Source organism: Saccopteryx bilineata, chromosome 2 (assembly GCF_036850765.1).
Source record: "Saccopteryx bilineata isolate mSacBil1 chromosome 2, mSacBil1_pri_phased_curated, whole genome shotgun sequence".
Taxonomy (NCBI): Eukaryota; Metazoa; Chordata; class Mammalia; order Chiroptera; family Emballonuridae; genus Saccopteryx; species Saccopteryx bilineata.
Genome location: NC_089491.1, coordinates 76,947,362 through 76,965,963, shown reverse-complemented (window position 1 = coordinate 76,965,963; position 18,602 = coordinate 76,947,362). Strand labels below are relative to the sequence as shown.

At 37.5% G+C, this 18,602-nt stretch overlaps 1 protein-coding gene across 4 annotated transcripts in view; it reads right to left on the bottom strand.

The window, feature by feature from the left end:
• Positions 1–18,602, bottom strand: part of CCDC171 (coiled-coil domain containing 171) — a 388,145-nt gene that overhangs the window by 341,719 nt on the left and 27,824 nt on the right. For 3 of the 4 annotated variants that reach the window (XM_066257293.1, XM_066257297.1, XM_066257295.1), the window contains exons 5-6: positions 14,543–14,733; positions 10,431–10,562 (exon numbers count right to left, since the gene is read on the bottom strand). In XM_066257293.1, the coding sequence (XP_066113390.1) occupies positions 10,431–10,562; positions 14,543–14,733 (323 nt within the window). The remainder of the gene's footprint in view (positions 1–10,430; positions 10,563–14,542; positions 14,734–18,602) is intronic. The other variant, XM_066257296.1, reaches the window with a different exon arrangement.

Below are 18,602 nucleotides of genomic sequence, written 5' to 3'. Positions count from 1 at the left end.
TAATCCAATTCTAACCAAAATGACAAAATTTTTTGGTCAAATACAAGAAGCCAATCCTCAATCTCATATGGAATAAAAAGTTCAAAATAACTCTCCTCCTCCCAAAAAATGTTAAGAGTAAGAGGGGAGGATGACATCAGAGTAATGGCAGTGTGAGAGATAATCTGGATTTCTCCCCTTGAAATATCAACAAATTGAACAACTATAATGCAGCAAAGGAAACCTAGTTGGGTTCAGAGGCATGTGCCTAAAAGATCCACATACCAAATGGACTAAAGGTGGGACAGGTGAAATAGGGGGCAGAAGATAAAACACCTTCGTGGTGGGCTTTGGAGAGGAGAGGAGACAAACCTGGAGTGACTGGGGTTTTTCTCTCTGCTGGATTACAGCGAGAAGGGAAGGTCAGGCTCTCTGGATTTTGTCTGAGGGGTACAGAGAGGGAAACTCAGAGTAACTATGTCTTCTTCTACGAGCAGGAGCAGTGAGATAGAGCAGAGGGGGAGATAAACCAAAGCAGCCAGAGCGCAGGGTCATGGCCAGTGTTCCCACAGTCTGCCTGCAGACTGAACATGACAGAAACCGAGAAAGCTGAAGTACAGCCTCTGAGCCTCCCAGATCCTGCCTCCTTCATCTCACGGTACGGAGATTGTCAGAGACAATCCCCACAGTTAGCTCTCCAGCTAGCTCCCATACCAAAACCTGGCAAAGACAAGACCAAAAAATAAAACTATAGACCAATATCTTTAATGAATATATATGCAAAAATCTTAAACAAAATACTAGCAAATCAAATACAACACATTAAAAAAAATAATATACCACGATCAAAAAGGATTCATTCCAGAAGTACAAGGATGGTTCAATATACAGAAATTGATCAACTTAATACACCACATCAACAAAACAGAACAAAAACCATATGATCCTATCAGTAGATGCAGAAAAGGCATTCAATATGATACAACATCCCTTTATGTTTAAAACACTCAATAAAATTGTAATAGCAGGAAAGTACCTGAACATAATAAAAGACATATATAATAAAACATCAGCTAATATCATACTAAATGGTGAAAAATGAAGGCTTTTATATTAAAATCAGAAACAAGACAAGGCTGCCACTCTCTCCACTCTTATTCAACATAGTTCTGGAAGTTCTAGCCAGAGCAATCAGGCAAGAGAAAAAAATAAAAAGTATTCATATGGAAAAAGAAGAAGTAAAGTTATCACTTTTTGCAGATGACATGATCCTGTATGTAGAAAACCCCAAAGACTCCACAGAAATACTATTAGAAACAATAAATCAATACAGTAAAGTCGCAGGAAACAAAATCAATATACAAATGACGACTGCTTCCTATACGCCAACAATGAAACATCACAAAATGACATTTTAGAAAACGTTCAGAAAAACAATTCCTTTTATAATTGCAACAACAACAAAAACACTTAGAAATAAACTTAACAAAGGATGTGAAGGACCTATATACTGAAAACTACAAAATATTATTGAAAGAAATTGAAAAAGGTACAATGAAATGGAAAAATATTTCACATTCATGAACTGGAAGAATCAACATAGTTAAAAGGCCGTATTACCCAAAGCAATATACAAATTTAATGCAATCCCCATCAAAATCTCAATGTCATTTTTTAAAGAAATAGAATAAAAAGTTATCAGGTTTGTATGGAACCATAAAAAAAAACATGAATAGCCAAAGCAATCCTGAGGAAAAGAATGAAGCCAGAGGTATCACACTACCTGACTTCAAATTATACTATAGAACCATGATAATCAAAACAGTACAGTATTGGCAGAAAAACAGACATATAGACCAATGGAACAGAATCAGGAACCCAGAAATAAAACAACATATATATAGAAAAATCATCTTTGATGAACCAAAAATACACAATGGAGAAAAGAAAGCCTCTTTAATAAATGGCGCTGGGAAAATTGGAAAGTCACATGCAAAAGAATGAAACTTGACTACACCTTGTCTTCTGCACAAAAATTAATTCAAAATAAATCAAAGACTTAAAACATAAGATCCTAAACAATAAATTAAATAAAAGAAGACACAGGTACTACTAAGCTCATGGACCTTGGCCATAGAGAACAATTTATGAATTTGACCTCAAAGGCAAGGGAGGTCAAGGCAAAAATAAATAAATGGGACTATATCAAACTAAAAAGTTTCTGCACAGCAAAAGAAACTGACAACAAAATAAATAGACAGCCAACTAAATGGGAGATATTTGGAAACAACAGCCCGATAAGGTGTTAATATCCAAAATATATAAAAAAACTCACAAAGCTCAGCAACAAACAAGCAAACAATCCAATTAAAAGATGGAAAGAGGACCTGTACAGGCACTTCTCCCAAGAGGACATAAAAGTGGCCAACAGATATATGAAAAGATGCTCATCTTCACTAGCTATTAGAGAAATGCAAATCAAAACTACAATAAGATACCACCTCACATCTGTTCGATTGGCTGTTATCAACAAGACAGGTGATAACAAGTGTTGGAGAGACTGTGAAGAACAAGGAACCTTCATTCACTGCTGATGGAAATGCAAATTAGTACAACCATTATGGAAGAAAGTACGGTGGTTCCTCAAAAAATTAAGAATACAACTACCATATGACCCAGCAATCCCTCTATTAGCTATCTACCCCCAAAAGTTGAAAACACTAGTAGGTTAAGACACATGCACCCCCAGGTTCATTACAGCATTGTTCACAGTGGCCAAGACATGAAAACAACCAAAATTCCCCTCAACAGAGGATTGGATAAAGAAGATGTGATATACATATATATATGATATATTACATATCATATATATACTGTATATATAAAATGGAATACTACTCAGCCATAAGAAATAATGGCATAGTGATATTTACAACAACATAGATGTACCTTGAGAACGTTATACTGAGTGAAATAAGTAAATCAGAAAAAACTAAGAACTGTATGATTTCACATAAAAGTGGTATATAAAACTGAGACTCATGGACATAGATAAAAGTGTAGTGGTTACCAGGGGGAAGGTGATGTGGGGGAGGAGGAGGTGGGAGGGGGAGAGGAAGGGTGTAAAAAGAAACAAATATAAAATGACAGAAAATAAGTTGACTTTGGGTGATGGGTATACAGCATAATCAACAGTTCAAATGCTATAGAAATGTTTACATGAAACCTATGTACTCTTATTGATCAATGTCAATATGTTCATTTTCTAAATAAAATTTTAAAAATTAAAAAATATAAAAAGAATAAGAGGTGTACTTGATCTAGTAGAGATCAAGACTTACTGTAAATCCGTGATAAATCAAAAACTTAAGTCTGATTCATAAATACACAGATATAAGTGGAACAAAACACAGTGCCCAGGAACCAAGCCTTAGATATAAAAAATCTTGGTACATAAAAGATACAACATTATAAATCACTAAGTGGTAATAGAACAGTACAATAGCCACTATAGGAACATTTGGTTATCTACTTGGAAAAAAATAAAATTAGATCCTATCTCATGCTATATAGAGAAAAAACATTAAGAGACTCTTTGACTTTTGTTTACCTAAGACATGAAAAGCACTATCCATAAAGACTGATAAATTCAACTATATTAAAAGTCAAACTATACATCAAACACAATGTAAACTGTCTCCATGTCTCCACAGAGAGAAAAAGGATGTTTGCAACAGGAATATAAATAACCAAGAATTAGTAACTAAATATATAAAAGCTCCTACAAATTAATAAAAATGTATAAACAATCTAAAATAAAAATATAAACTAGCAGTTCACAAAAGAAGAAACAAATGGTCCTGGTAAGACAGCTGTTAGTGAGAGGATAGCCCTGAAGCACAGAGGTGGCTGGTTTGATCCTTGGTCAGGGCATATACAGGAACAGTTAGATGTTACTGTGTCTCTCACTTTCTCCCTTCCTCTCTCCAAAAATCAATACAGTACACATTTAAAAAAGAAAAAGAGCCTGACCAGACAGTGGTGCAGTGGATAGAGCATCAGCCTGGAGTGCAGAGAACCCAAGTTTGAAACCCCAAGGTCACTGGCTTGAGCAGGGGCTCACCAGTTTGAGCACAAGATCTCTGGCTTGAGTGTGGGATCATAGACATGACACCATCGTAACTGGTTTGAGCCCAAAGGTTGCTGGCTTGAAGCCCAAAGTTGCTGGCTTGAGCCCAAGGTTACAGGCTTGAGCAAGGGATCACTAGCTCAGCTGGAGCCCTCCCTCCCTCAAGGCACATATGAGAAAGCAATTAATAACTAAGGCGCACAACAAAGAGTGGATGCTTCTCATCTCTCTCCCTTCCTGTCTGTTCCCATCTGTCCCTCTCTCTGTCTCTCTCTCTCTCTCTCTGTCTCTCTCACTAAAAATAAATAAATAAATAAATAAATGAGAAATATAAATGATTAATAAACATAACATACTCAATGTCAGGAAAATAGAATTTTAAAAGAAATTTAAAAAAGAATGAGATAGAATTTCATACATATGCTGTTAATTTATTTATTCATTTTAGAGAGGAGAGAGAGAGAGAGAAAGAGAGAGAGAAGGGAGGAGCAGGAAACATCATCTCCTACATGTGCCCTGACCAGGCAAGCCCAGGGTTTTGAACCAGCAACCTCAGCGTTCCAGGTCGATGATGCTTTATCCACTGTGCCACCACAGGTCAGGCACATATGCTGTTAAAAAATTAAATCTGAAAATTACCAAGAGCTCAAGAAACTAAAAGAAAAATTCTTCTCTCACATTGGTACAACCATTTGAGAGAACAATTTGGCATATACTTTACCTCCAAATAATTACATATGCACTTAATACATATTTGATGTTCACAGAAGCACAGTCTGTAAAAATTAAAACTTGGAAAGAACTTAAATCTCAATCAATCAACTAATGGATAAATTAATTATGGTAAATACATAGTATAAAATATTATACAGAAGATAAATTGAATGAACCAGAGCTATTTTGTTAACTAGGATAAATCTCTATAAAACAAATTAGACAAAAATGCATACTGTAGGATATTCTATGTGTATTTTTTAAACAAATAAAATAATATGATATACTATCATTGTACACATAAAATTAAACACCATCTTCAAAACGATGCTCATCTTTTGGGGGTGGGGTAGGGGTGAGAGGGTAAAGTAATTCCGAATAATCAGTCTTCAATGCTCTAACCATTATTGTTTGTTTTAATTCTGAAGCATATATGACAAATATATGATCAAGATGGTAAATATTGGCTATATTAATGAATTGGTTGGTTATATTGAATATTTGTTATATTACTCCATATTATTTTTTGTATGTTCAAATATCTGTTTTAAGTCTATGACTTTATCACTACAACTCAAGTCTGGAGTACATTATAATATTCAAGAAAATTCAAAAAGAACCATAAACTACCTCGTGCAGTTTACATCAAGATTAATTTGCCTGAAAATTTGTTCAATTTTGTCAAAGAATTTATTTTTATTTTCAAATCAGAACAAAAGATACCTGGATCCTTACAGTGAAAAAGAGAGGAAAGAAAGGGTGTGTGTCAGTATCTAGGTGTGACAAAATAGTAAGGACATTGGAGACATTGGAAATTGAGGAACTTTTCCTTTTTTTCCACTAGAGGGAGGTGTTGAACTTAAAATATTTTTAAATGAAACTTGTTTTTGAATTGACATTTAATATTACAGGAAACCACATTGTGCTGTTAGAAAATAAAGTTGCTTTCTTTCCACATCTTCCAGAAACACAGCCAACTGTATGATTCTTCATATTTACTCATATAAACAGTATTTCTCAGACTCCAAAATACGGTTTCAGTTCTGAAGGATTATGGAAGCCAAGTTAGAAATGTATCAGAGTGAAAGTACTTCTCATTCTTAGCATTTGAAATATATCAATGCACCTAATTACAACCTAGTACATGATTATCTCCTGAAAGAGCCAGAACAAGGTTCTTCCCTCTAAATCCCCAAAGCCAGCAGAGTTGACAATCAAAAAGTATTTGCTGCTTTAAAGTATAAGCTGGGACTAACTTTGCATACTATCTATCATAACTATAAATCCATAAGCTTGCAGACCAGCCATACTTCTAGGCATGAACACACCTGAATCACTTCTACAACAACAGCTAAAGATATGGACAAGAATGTTAGTTAGTCACTTATAATTAAAGCAAAATATTTTAAAGAAATTGTCCTTCACTAAAGAACTTCTTAAATATATTAGAAACTTCCACATGACAGAACATTATGCAAACAGAAGACAAGTAGAGTAAGGACATCAAAAGATAGACACACTGCCTGACCTGTGATGGCACAGTGGATAAAGCATCAGTATGGAATGCCTAGGTCACAGGTTTGAAACCCTGGGGTTTACCTGCTCAAGGCACATATGAGAAGCAACTACTACAGTTGATGCTTCCTGCTCCTCCCCCCTTTGTGTGTGTGTGTGTGTGTGTGTGTGTGTGTGTGTGTGTATGTTTCTCTCTTTCCTCTAAAATCAATAAATAAAATCTTTTTTTTTAAAGATAGACACAAAATATTATTAAGGTATATAATTTCATTGATGTAAATGCAATAATATATGTGTGTGTGTATATATATATTTCCTTAGATGAGTGGGATTGAAGGGGGAGGAGGCAAAACCTTCACTTTCTGCTTTTAGATTTCCCTAAACTAGGGATATTTTTATCATGAGCACAATATATAGTAACTTTATAAGTTGAATAGTAAGATGTTTCCTGTTTGGAAAAGGCAGTACCAGTGCCATTTTTCTGTACAATCTGCTTATACAGACCACCACAGGACCGTTTCCCAAAGAACTGCAAAGAAATACTCCTAGTTGCCATAAATCATTGAAGGCAAACTCCTTAAAGAGTTCCTTTTCAGGCCTGGCTGGCTGGCTCGCTTGGCTGGAGCATTGTCCTGCAATGCAGAGGTGGCTGGTTCCGTCCTTGGCCAGCGCACATACAGAAACAGATTGATGCTTCTGTCTCCCCCTTACCCCTTCCTCTCTCTGGATTCAATAAAAATAAAAGATTTAAAAAATAGAAAAAAATAAAGACAAAAAAAAAGGCAACAGAGAACTTTAAAAAAAAAAAAGAGTTCCTTTTCATGCAACTTCATTTAAGGTAGCGGTTCTCAACCTGTGGGTCGCGACTAGGTCAATCTATGACACACTACACCCCAGTCCCTAACAGCTGTCTTATCACACAACTACTGAAGCTTAAACCTGATCTGATGCCTTCCCAATCTTCCTCCTCTTTATTTAGTTTATGGCATTTTTTTTTTTGCTTATTTTAGAGAGAGAGAGAGAGAGAAACACTAATATGTTCCTGTATATGCTCTGACTGGGGATTGAACCAGCAACCTTTGCACATAGGGATGATGCTCTAACTAAACAACCAAGCTATCCAGCCTGAGCTATGGTATGATGTTCAATCTACATCTCCCACGCCCTTGCCCATCACAAACTCTCCCATCCCTTTATCACTAGATACATAAACCAATGAATGAGGAGAGGATCATTTTATTTCCTGATTGAATTAAATAATTTTAAAATAAAATAAATACCAAAAAAAGAATACATTCATCTTTTAAATGTTTTCAATCCTGCTGATAAATTATACATTGCAATAAGCTGGGAAATGACAAAAGAAGGGCATGGCAGTTAAAAACAAAACTTTACCACTGTATGTCCCACACTGCCTACAATAGAAAATCTTATGGCAAATAAGCATCCTTAAAGTTTACACTGCAATTCTCTAGCAACTATGCTGTACATCTGAAACTGATACAAAATACTGCCAAATGTAAATTGTGATTAAAAAAATAAGTTTAGGCCCTGGCCGGTTTGCTCAGTGGTAGAGCGTCAGCCTGGCGTGCAGGAGTGCCAGGTTCGATTCCCGGCCAGGGTACACAGGAGAAGCACCCATCTGCTTCTCCACCCCTCCCCCCTCCTTCCTCTCTGTCTCTCTCTTCCCCTCCTGCAGCCAAGGCTCCACTGGAGTAAAGTTTGCTCGGGCGCTGAGGATGGCTCTGTGGCCTCTGCCTCAGGCGCTAGAATGGCTCTGGTTGCGACAGAGCGATGCCCCAGATGGGCAGAGCATCGCCCCCTGGTGGGCGTGACGGATGGATCCCAGTCGGGCGCATGCGGGAGTCTGACTGCCTCACCATTTTCGGCTTCAGAAAAATACAAAAAAAATAAAATAAAATAAAAAATAAGTTTTAAAATAATTTTAATAAGTTAGGGTATGTAGGCACAGTATGGCAACTATAGTTGAAAATACTGTGTTGCATATTTGAAAGATGCTAAGAGAATAGACTCTAAAATTTCTCATCAGAAGCAAAATTCTGTGCCTGACCTGGTGGTGGTGCAGTGAATAGAGCACTGATCTGGCACGCTGAAGACCCAGGTTCAAAATCCCAAGGTAGCCAGCTTCACCACACGCTCACCAGCTTGAGTGTGGGATCATAGACTCATGGTCACTGGCTTGAGCCTAAAGGTCATTGGCTTAAAGCCCAAGGTCACTGGCTTGAGCAAGAGGTCACTGGTTTGGCTGGAGGCACTCCTCCTGCTCCCCCACCCCAAGGTCAAGGCACATATGAGAAGCAATCAATGAACAAGTAGAGTTGAAGCTTCTCATTGCACTCTCTCTTGCTAAAAAAAAAAAAAAAAAAAAAAATCTGTAATTATGTACGGTGACCAATGTTAACTAGATTCATTGTGTTGATCATTTCACAATATATACGAATATTGGGTCACTGTGTTATACACCCAAAACAATATAATGCATGTCAACTGTACCTAAATTTAAAACAAAACAAATGTTCACATTGCCATTACAGGAAAAATGAAAAATATAAGTAAAAAATAAAATGTTCATTTTCAGTAAAAAATGTAAATATAGAGATAAAAATAATACACACACATTTTATTTTGGTTTGTTTTTATTAAAAGTGAGGTGGGGAGGCAGAGAGAGACTCCCTCATGTGCCCCAACCAGGATCCACTAGCAAGCCCCTACCAGGAGATGCTCTGCCTGGCTGGACCCCAGCTCCATTGCTCAGAAACCGAGCTATTTTTTAGCACCTGAGGCCAAGACCATGGAGCCATCCATACTCAGAGCCTGGGGCCAACTTTGCTCAAACCATTGGAGCCATGGCTGCAGGATGGGAAGAGACAGAAAGATAGAGGGGGTAAGAGGTAGAGAAGCAGATGATCACCTCTCCTGTGTGCCCTGACCAGGAATCAAACCCGGGACTTCCACATGCTGGACCGACACTCTACCACTGAGTCAACTGGCCAGGGCCTGTATACATTTTTTCAACATCAACATAAATATTTTGTTCTAAAACTACGAGGGCTTTGTTTTGAAACTTAAAATAATGCTAAAGACATGGAATTTTTATGTTTATCAAAAGAGATACTATGTTTAAATAAATGAGAAATACTATCTTTTTCTCTGAGAAATACTATCTTAACTAACTTTTGAGATAACTCACTAAGAACTCTCATTAATATTCCATAGAAATACACCTCTACTTAGTGCTTCAATTACTGGAAAAGGGGACATGGTGTAAATTAAGATTTTCTTCTTACAGTGAGTCTAAATAATAAAGGCCACATGGCCTGACCAGGTGGTGGTGCAGTGGATACAGCGTCGGACTAGGACACAAAGGACCCAGGTTTGAAACCTTGAAGTCTCCGACTTAAGCCTGGACTCACCAGCTTGAGCAGCGTGTCACAGGCTTGAGTGTGGGATGATAGACATGACCCCATGGTCACTGGTTTGAACCCAAAGGTCACTGACTTAAAGCCCAAGGTCATCAGCCTGAGCCCAAGGTCGCTGGCTTGAGCAAGGGGACACTCACTCTGCTATAGCCTCCCAGTCAGGGCACATAGGAGAAAGCAATCAGCGAACAACTAAGGTGCAGCAATGAAGAATTGATGTTTCTCATCTCCCTCCCTTCCTCTTTCCCTACCTGTCCCTCTCTCTCTCTGTCTCTGTCACACAAACACACACACACACACACACACACACAAAGAATCTGCACAACATTACTTAAAAATAGTTCAAAAATCACTAGTATACAGTAAGATTTGTATGCACCCAATAATCCATTAATATCCAAAATCCATTCTATTCCTTATTTTTTCAAAATTTCAACATTTTATTTTTCAGTTACAGTTTACAGTCAATATTATTTTGTGTTAGTCTCAGATATATTTGTATTTTATATTAGTCTGATAAACTTCCAGAAATCAAAGACTAGGAATTATTTTCCTTCTGAGCAAGCCAGTCAATTATTTCACTAATGTAATTTTTAGTATCACAAGCATTAAAAAGACATATTTAAGAAACTGTATTATTACTTTTAAAATACCTGTACTATAAATTGTAACTCTCTTCTTTCTGCTTCCCATTGTTCTGCTTGTAATCTAAACTCCTCCAATGCTGTCTCCCTGATATGAGACTCCATTTCATTCTTCTCCTGCTGATGTATTTCCAATGTTTCCTTTATATGAATAAAACCCTGAGTTACTATTAGATCACTAAGTTAGCTTACTCTCTTCATCCCCAATTTAAATATACAAAGGACTTTCCTTACCTGTCATGTTAAAACTCATTATAATTTATGTAAAAATCATTAATAAAACTATTATATTTTGATCATTAGAATATAGACCTGAATAAGAAGTTATGCTTACCTATTTATTTTTAGTAACATTTTATATATACATATATGTGTATATTTACATCAATTTTTCTGAAAATTTAAACTTCAGAGGTTTTAACAAAATGCATTATACAATAGAGACAAAAAACAAAATACATAGATTTTATGTAATCTATATGTAAACCTATGTGTAAAGTAGTTATTATGAAAATCTCTAATTGCCTATGAACAAACTATTTGGATTACCCCTAATAATGTATATATAAATCTGACAGAAAACATTGTATTTCCAAAAGGGAAGAAAGGAGTTTTGTGTAATCAGCAGAAGGACATTCTAGATCAGTGGTAGTCAACCTGGTCCCTACTTCCCACTAGTGGGCATTCCAGCTTTCATGGTGGGCGGTAGCGGAGCAACCAAAGTATAAATAAAAAGATAGATTTAACTATAGTAAATAGTTATAAAGATTTATTCTGCCAAACTTAGCGAAAATCCGACATAAAGTACTTGGTATGTAATTATTATTATATGCTTTAACTTGCTATAACTCTGCTATTTAAATTTTATAAAGTAAAGTTACTCCCCTACTTTATAAATTACCATGACTGTGGAACCGGTGGGAGGTTAGAAAATTTTACTACTAACAGAGATACAAAAGTGGGAGTAGGTATAAAAAAGGTTGACTACCCCTGTCAGGCGTCCCCAAACTACGGCCTGCGGGCCACAATTTGGCCCACTAAGGCCATTTATCCAGCTCCCCCCGCACTTCCAGAAGGGGCAACTCTCTCATTGGTGGTCAGTTAGAGGAGCACTGTATGTGAGAGCCCTCCAATGGTCTGAGGGACAGTGAACTGGGCCCCTGTGTAAAAAGTTTGGGGACCCCTGTCAGAAACTTGAAAAGTCAAAAATATTTTTTAAAAGTTTGGACTGTCACTAATTTCTAGTTCTACAGATAATGTTGGCAGGAGGCTTTTCTTGTTGGGTTTTCCTAGGTGTACTATACAGTGTGTCCATAAAGTCATGGTGCACTTTTGACCGGTCACAGGAAAGCAACAAAAGACAACAGAAATGTGAAATCTGCACCAAATAAATGGAAAACCCTCCCAGTTTCTGTAGGATGATGTGGCAGCATGTGCACATGCACAGGTGATGACATAACACCATGTATACACTGGAGCAGCCCACGGCCATGCCAGTCGAGATGTGGACGGTACAGAGGAAAGTTCAGTGTGTTCTGTGGCTCGCTAAATTCGAATCCGTGACCAAAGTGCAACGTGAATATCGGCACACTTATAACGAAGTGCCACCACATAGGAATAACATTACTCGGTGGGATAAGCAGTTGAAGGAAACTGGCAGTTTGGTGGAGAAACCCCGTTCTGGTAAACCATCAGTCAGTGACGAGTCTGTAGAGGCTATACGGGATAGCTACCTAAGGAGTCCTAAAAAATCTGTGCGTGAGCGCACATCGAACTGCACTGAATAGGTATGAAACTGAGAGAGTTTTCCTTTAATTTGGTGTAGACTTCACATTTCTATAGTCTTTTGTTGCTTTCCTGAGACCAGTCAAAAGTGCAACATGACTTTACGGACACATCGTGTATGTACAAGATCTAAGTTGGTTCAAAATCTTAAAAATATAAAATGCAGCCTGACCTGTGGTGGCGCAGTGGATAAAGCGTTGACCTGGAAATGCTGAGGTCGCCGGTTCGAAACCCTGGGCTTGCCTGGTCAAGGCACATATGGGAGTTGATGCTTCCAGCTCCTCCCCCCTTCTCTCTCTCTGTCTCTCTCTCCTCTCTCTCCCTCTCTGTCTCTCTCTCCCCCTCTCTCTCTCCTCTCTAAAAATGAATTAATTAATTAATTTTTAAAAACTTTAAAAATATATATATAAATTGCAGATTTCTTAAGAAGCCAAATTTTCTGACCTGTGGGGTTCAAAACAAAGTATCCTTTAATGCAGGAGATTCTGTGGTTTATATGAGAATAGGAAAGCCTCCTGTGTCCCTCTACAATGAACAGCATGGAGCTGTATAATACAGACTGCCCTTACAATTTCCACTAATGGAAAGCTGTCACAAGAACTTTGAAGCCTTTTCCCCCAAGAGTTAAAAAGTGATTCCTCCTCAGTCCCAAATTCCCCAACAGTCTCTGTGCAGCTCAGTTTAAAGCCAATAGTATCAAATCAAAGCAGTTTTCCTACCAAGTGGCTGATCAAGATCACATCAAGACTGTGTAACCTGAGGTGTACAGTGACTGACGGGCAGGAGTGCTGCCACCACTACCCTTCTTTCCCCACAGCTCCAAGACATTTTACGTGAGGAAGGTTACAGAGGGCTGCCCAGGGACTTACAGTACCAGTCACCACCTAAACATCCCCTCTTCAAATACTAATGGAACCCTTATAGATGCCAAGCCCCATTCTACTAGTAAACTTGACATGACTATTGCTGTAAAAGAAATCAAAAGTAGGCCCTAGCCAGTTAGCTCAGTGGTAGCATGTCCACCCGGCATATGGAAGTCCTGAGTTCAATTCCCAGTCACGGCACACAGGAGAGGTGACCATCTGCTTCTCCCTCCCCCCTCCTTCTCTTTCTTCCCCTCCTGCAACCATGGCGCAATTGATTCAAGCACATAGGCTGAAGATGGCTCCATCAAGCCTCCACCTCAGGCACTAAAAATAGCTCAGTTGCAAGGGGCTCCAGATGGGCAGAGCCATTGGTCCAGATAGGGGTTGCCATGTGGATCCCAGCTGGGGAGCATATAGGAGTCTGTCTCTCTATCTCCCCTACTTTCATTTAAAAAAAAAAAAGAAGTCAAAAGTAGATCTCCTGACAATGTCTCGGAATGCTTGTCAAAACTTTCATACTTTGTAAATGCTTTTGTAACATTATTTTTAGTTAAGATTTATTTCCAGTATTCTAAAAAGCCATTTACTCCAATGGTAAATGTAGAGCACTTTTATCTTTTTTTTCTTTTTAAATTTAAACTGGTACTGTAAAAATATGGCAAATATAGACAATTCAAACTCTTTTTTCTAAGTGGCTGGAAACCTCAACCTTAAACCATACTTTTACCATGGAGAGTAAAAAGGTAAAAAAAAAAAGAGAGAGAGAGAGAGAGAGAAGAATAACTACCTCATAATAACTTTAATACAAAGGCATCAAACTGCTTACACATCATATCTATACAGATGACCTCTATATAATTAATAAAGTATACATCAGAAACATAAATACTTTTCTAAATTTATAGCATATTCATACCAAATCTAGGACCCACATTTTTAAAATGCCAAATTTTCAAGCTGTGGGATCAAAAGGGCTATAGGTTCTTACATTCTTACAAAATGCCCACGTGTCTTTTTTAAGATTTTATTTATTGATTTTAGAGAGAGGGAAAGAAAGAGAAAGTGGAGAAGGAGCAGGAAGCAACAATTCGTAGCAGTTGCTTCTCCTATGTGCCTTGACCAGGCAAGCCCAAGTTTTTGAACCAGCGACCCCAGCATTCCAGATCAATGCTCTATCCACTGCACCACCACAGGTCAGGCCATATGTGCTTATTTTTTAAATTTTGGTAAGAGATTTCAAACTTTTTTCACAAAAGAAATAATATACCTATAAATGTAGTCTAAAGCATATTACAGAGGCCTACAAAAATGACCCTAACAAGAAAAAAGGAAAGGGGGAGGAGGAAAGACAGAAATCAGATTTTTTTGCTTTCTAGTCATTATTTTCCTTTACAAAGACAACTTCAAATAATGTTTAACACATCTCAATGAATATTATATATAGCAAAATTCCTTTATAAAAAATTTTACCTGTAGAGTCTTCTCTAGTTTGCTCTTTTCTTTCATAAGTAAATCATATTCTCGATTGCAATTTTGAATTATATTGTCTCTTTCCTCCAAATCACATTCAAATCTTCTGCATTCTTCTTTCCATTTCTGCTGGGAAGTCTGAAATGCTTTCTCAGTCTCATTTGCCCTTCCTTGAAGTTCTGTATTCTGAGCTATTAAAAATATAAAAGAATAATTCAATTTATAACTGTAAATTACACTGCTCACACACATTAAGGGATACTTCCAAAATGAATATGAAGCGATGAAATATCCCCTAATTTTTGTGAGCAGTATAAATCCCTAGAGTTCAAAACACTAGGCCTAGGAGCTGGTTTCATCTACAGCATCATCTTAGGACAAAACCTGTAACCACTTCACACCAGTCAACTCTTGAAAAGCTCACTGTCCCAGAACCAGGATTCTACCATTTTTCGATCTCTTCATCCCCTCCACACAAAGGTGATTTTGCCATGAAATGATAAGACATATTATTCCCAGAGATATGCCCAGATTTAGTTGCACCTCTAGCACCAACCACTCTTTTTCTCCTATTCAAGAAAATAAATCAAATGTTAAAAAATAAATAAAATAAGGCTGACATATAGGGAACTCTTTCTAAGACATGAAAGAACAAATATTTATATGTGACTATTGGCAACAAATTAGTTGTAAAACATTTTACAAATAAAGACTGTCATAAAATTGATGCTGGGAACCACTGCTGCAACCCTTAGAACTATGGTATTTACTCCCCAAAAATTAGGCTCAATCCCCTCTCATACTAATTATTACCTCAACAATAACCAACAGCTCTCCACTAGGACTGCTGCTCTGTTTCAGCATCTAAAAATGAAGCGATGAAAGGCCTCCAGGTCTGGCTCCATCACCTACCACCTGGTTAAACCTCTTTGACTCAGAATAAAGTGCCTCCTAGTTCAGTTTTTGTAAAGATTAAATAAAGAAATACGTACCAACACACTTGTTAAAACAGTTAGTAGTGGTATTGTTTTTAAATTATATCTGTTTTGAACGAATCATATATTCCAAAGGTTCAAAACTGAAAGGTATAAAATGGTACAAAAAGTCTCCCTCCCATCCAGTAATGCTCACTGCAAGACATTATCTACATAGTCTAGCAGGCTGTATTGCAGATAAGAAGATTGAGGCCCTTTTGATTTCTGTCCCTCTGCATGTGGCCTATTTTTCCTTCTTTTTCTTTTCTCTTTGAAAGTTTTGAGATCTTCTCTTTGTCTCTTTTTCTGACATTTCATAATGTCATGCCTTCAGGTAGATCTGTTTCTTTCCATTGCGGATAATATTCACGGGTCTTTTCCTTTCAATCTGGCAGCTCACACATAACCTTTAGTTCCGAGATGTGTTCTTAAATAATTTCAGTCCCTCTCTGATTTCTCTCATCTCTTTCTTTCAGTATTACCTATTATTCATGTTGGTTTTTAAATTTTCTTTTCTCTCTTATTTTTCTATCTGTCTTTTTACATTAATTTCTGAGAGATTTTTTTCATCTTCATTTTCCAATGCGTCTATTGGCATTTTTCATTTCTAATTTCACATTTTTAATTCCTAAGAGCTTTCTTTTATATGGGATCTGGTTCTTGCCTCACAGATGGTATACATTCTCTTTCAGGTCTGAGGATATTAATACTACTTGTTTGTTAAATCTTCCTGAAGAGTTTCTGATCCAAGTTATTTTTTTGTCTCCATTTTAGAGGCTTTCCCTAAATATCTGGTAATTCTTAGTTGTTTGCTCTCAATTAAGAGTAACTAAAGCAAGAGGTCACTCGCTCTGCTGGAACCCCCCGGTCAAGGTACGTATGAGAAGCAATCAATGATCAACTAAAATGATGCCACTGTAAGTTGATACTTCTCATCTCCCTTTTTCTCTCTCCCTCAAAAAAAAAAAAAAAAAAAGAGTAACTACAGGGTGCCACACCTTTTATCTCTCTGTAAATCCATCACCTACATACTGAGCTTGAGTGTGGAGCTTGACACCTGTGATCTTTACTGGAGGAGAGTCTGGCTGGGCCATTTATCATTATCCTTAAGTTTTTCTTCCTGGCTTATCAGGTGACCCACAGAGTATTCTCCCACGCTCCCATATGGAGTACAAAAATCTGGTGACAGCTTTTGGGGAAGCCAATTGAAAAAGGAAGCTAGAAGAAACAGTTCCTCAAACTTCAGCATTAAGTATGATATCTCCCTGTTTTTCCCAGTCTGGAGACCTTCTATTTTATCATCACCAGAGATTAAATCTCCCAAGCGAGAACAATCCAGAGTAGCACCGCTTGTGGGAAGGGAACGTAAGCACAAACAGCTTCTTCCAATTCCTAATCCCAAAGGAATCTGGTGCTTCCCTTTCATAACTCTTTTGACTCTAACAAGCTGTCTGCCAGCTCTCCCTCCTGGTTTAGGAGTCTTCTACATCTCCGGTCTGCTAAATCACTTATCCCTCATCCATTTGCTTTCCAGTTTCCAAAATTTTCTTTCTAATCCCATCTCCTCTCAATCATTACAGAATTATCTTTTTTTATATCCCATAACTCTTATCAGGTTGTTTTTACTCTACCCTTAACATTTTATTATAAAAATTTTCAAAAACTACATGAAGTTGAAAAAAACTTTCAGCAAACACCCATAAAACCACCTTGACTCTATGATTGCTAACATTTTACTATATTTGTTTTATCACTCATTCATCTGTACATCCATTCATTTATACATCCATCAGACCATCATAATTTTTATGCATCTCAAAGCAATTTGCAAATAAAGTGTGTCTGTAAAGTCATGGTGCACTTTTGACCAGTCACAGGAAAGCAACAAAAGACGATAGAAATGTGAAATCTGCACCAAATTAAAGGAAAACCCTCCCAGTTTCTGTAGGATGATGTGGCAGCATGTGCACATGCACAGATGATGACATAACACCATGTATACACTGGAGCAGCCCACGGCCATGCCAGTCGAGATGTGGATGGTACAGAGGAAAGTTCAGTGTGTTCTGTGGCTCGCTAAATTCGAATCCGTGAACAAAGTGCAACGTGAATATTGGCGCATTTATAACAAAGCACCACCACATAGGAATAACATTACTCGGTGGGATAAGCAGTTGAAGGAAACCGGCAGTTTGGTGGAGAAACCCCGTTCTGGTAGGCCATCAGTCAGTGACGAGTCTGTAGAGGCTATACGGGATAGCTACCTAAGGAACCCTAAAAAATCTGTGCGTGAGCGCACATCGAACTGCACTGAATAGGTATGAAACTGAGAGAGTTTTCCTTTTATTTGGTGCAGATTTCACATTTCTTTCTTTCTTTTTTTAAATTATTTATTTATTTATTTATTTTTAATGGGGTGACATCAGTAAATCAGGATACATATATTCAAAGATAACATGTCCAATTTATCTTGTCATTCAATTATGTTGCATACCCATCACCCAAAGTCAGATTGTCCTCTATCACCTTCTATCTAGTTCTCTTTGTGCCCCTCCCTCTCCCCCTTTCCCTCTCCCCCCTCTCCCCGTAACCACCACACTCTTATCAATGTCTCTTAGTTTCACTTTTATGTCCCACCTACGTATGGAATAATGCAGTTTCTGGTTTTTTCTGATTTACTTATTTCACTTCGTATCATGTTATCAAGATCCCACCATTTTGCTGTAAATGATCCGATGTCATCATTTCTTATGGCTGTGTAGTATTCCATAGTGTATATGTGCCACATCTTCTTTATCCAGTCATCTATTGACGGGCTTTTTGGTTGTTTCCATGTCCTGGCCACTGTGAACAATGCTGTAATGAACATGGGGCTGCATGTGTCTTTACGTATCAATGTTTCTGAGTTTTTGGGGTATATACCCAGTAGAGGGATTGCTGGGTCAAAAGGTAGTTCTATTTTCAGTTTTTTGAGGAACCACCATACTTTCTTCCATAATGGTTGTACTACTTTACATTCCCACCAACAGTGTATGAGGGTTCCTTTTTCTCCACAATCTCTCCAACATTTGCTATTACCTGTCTTG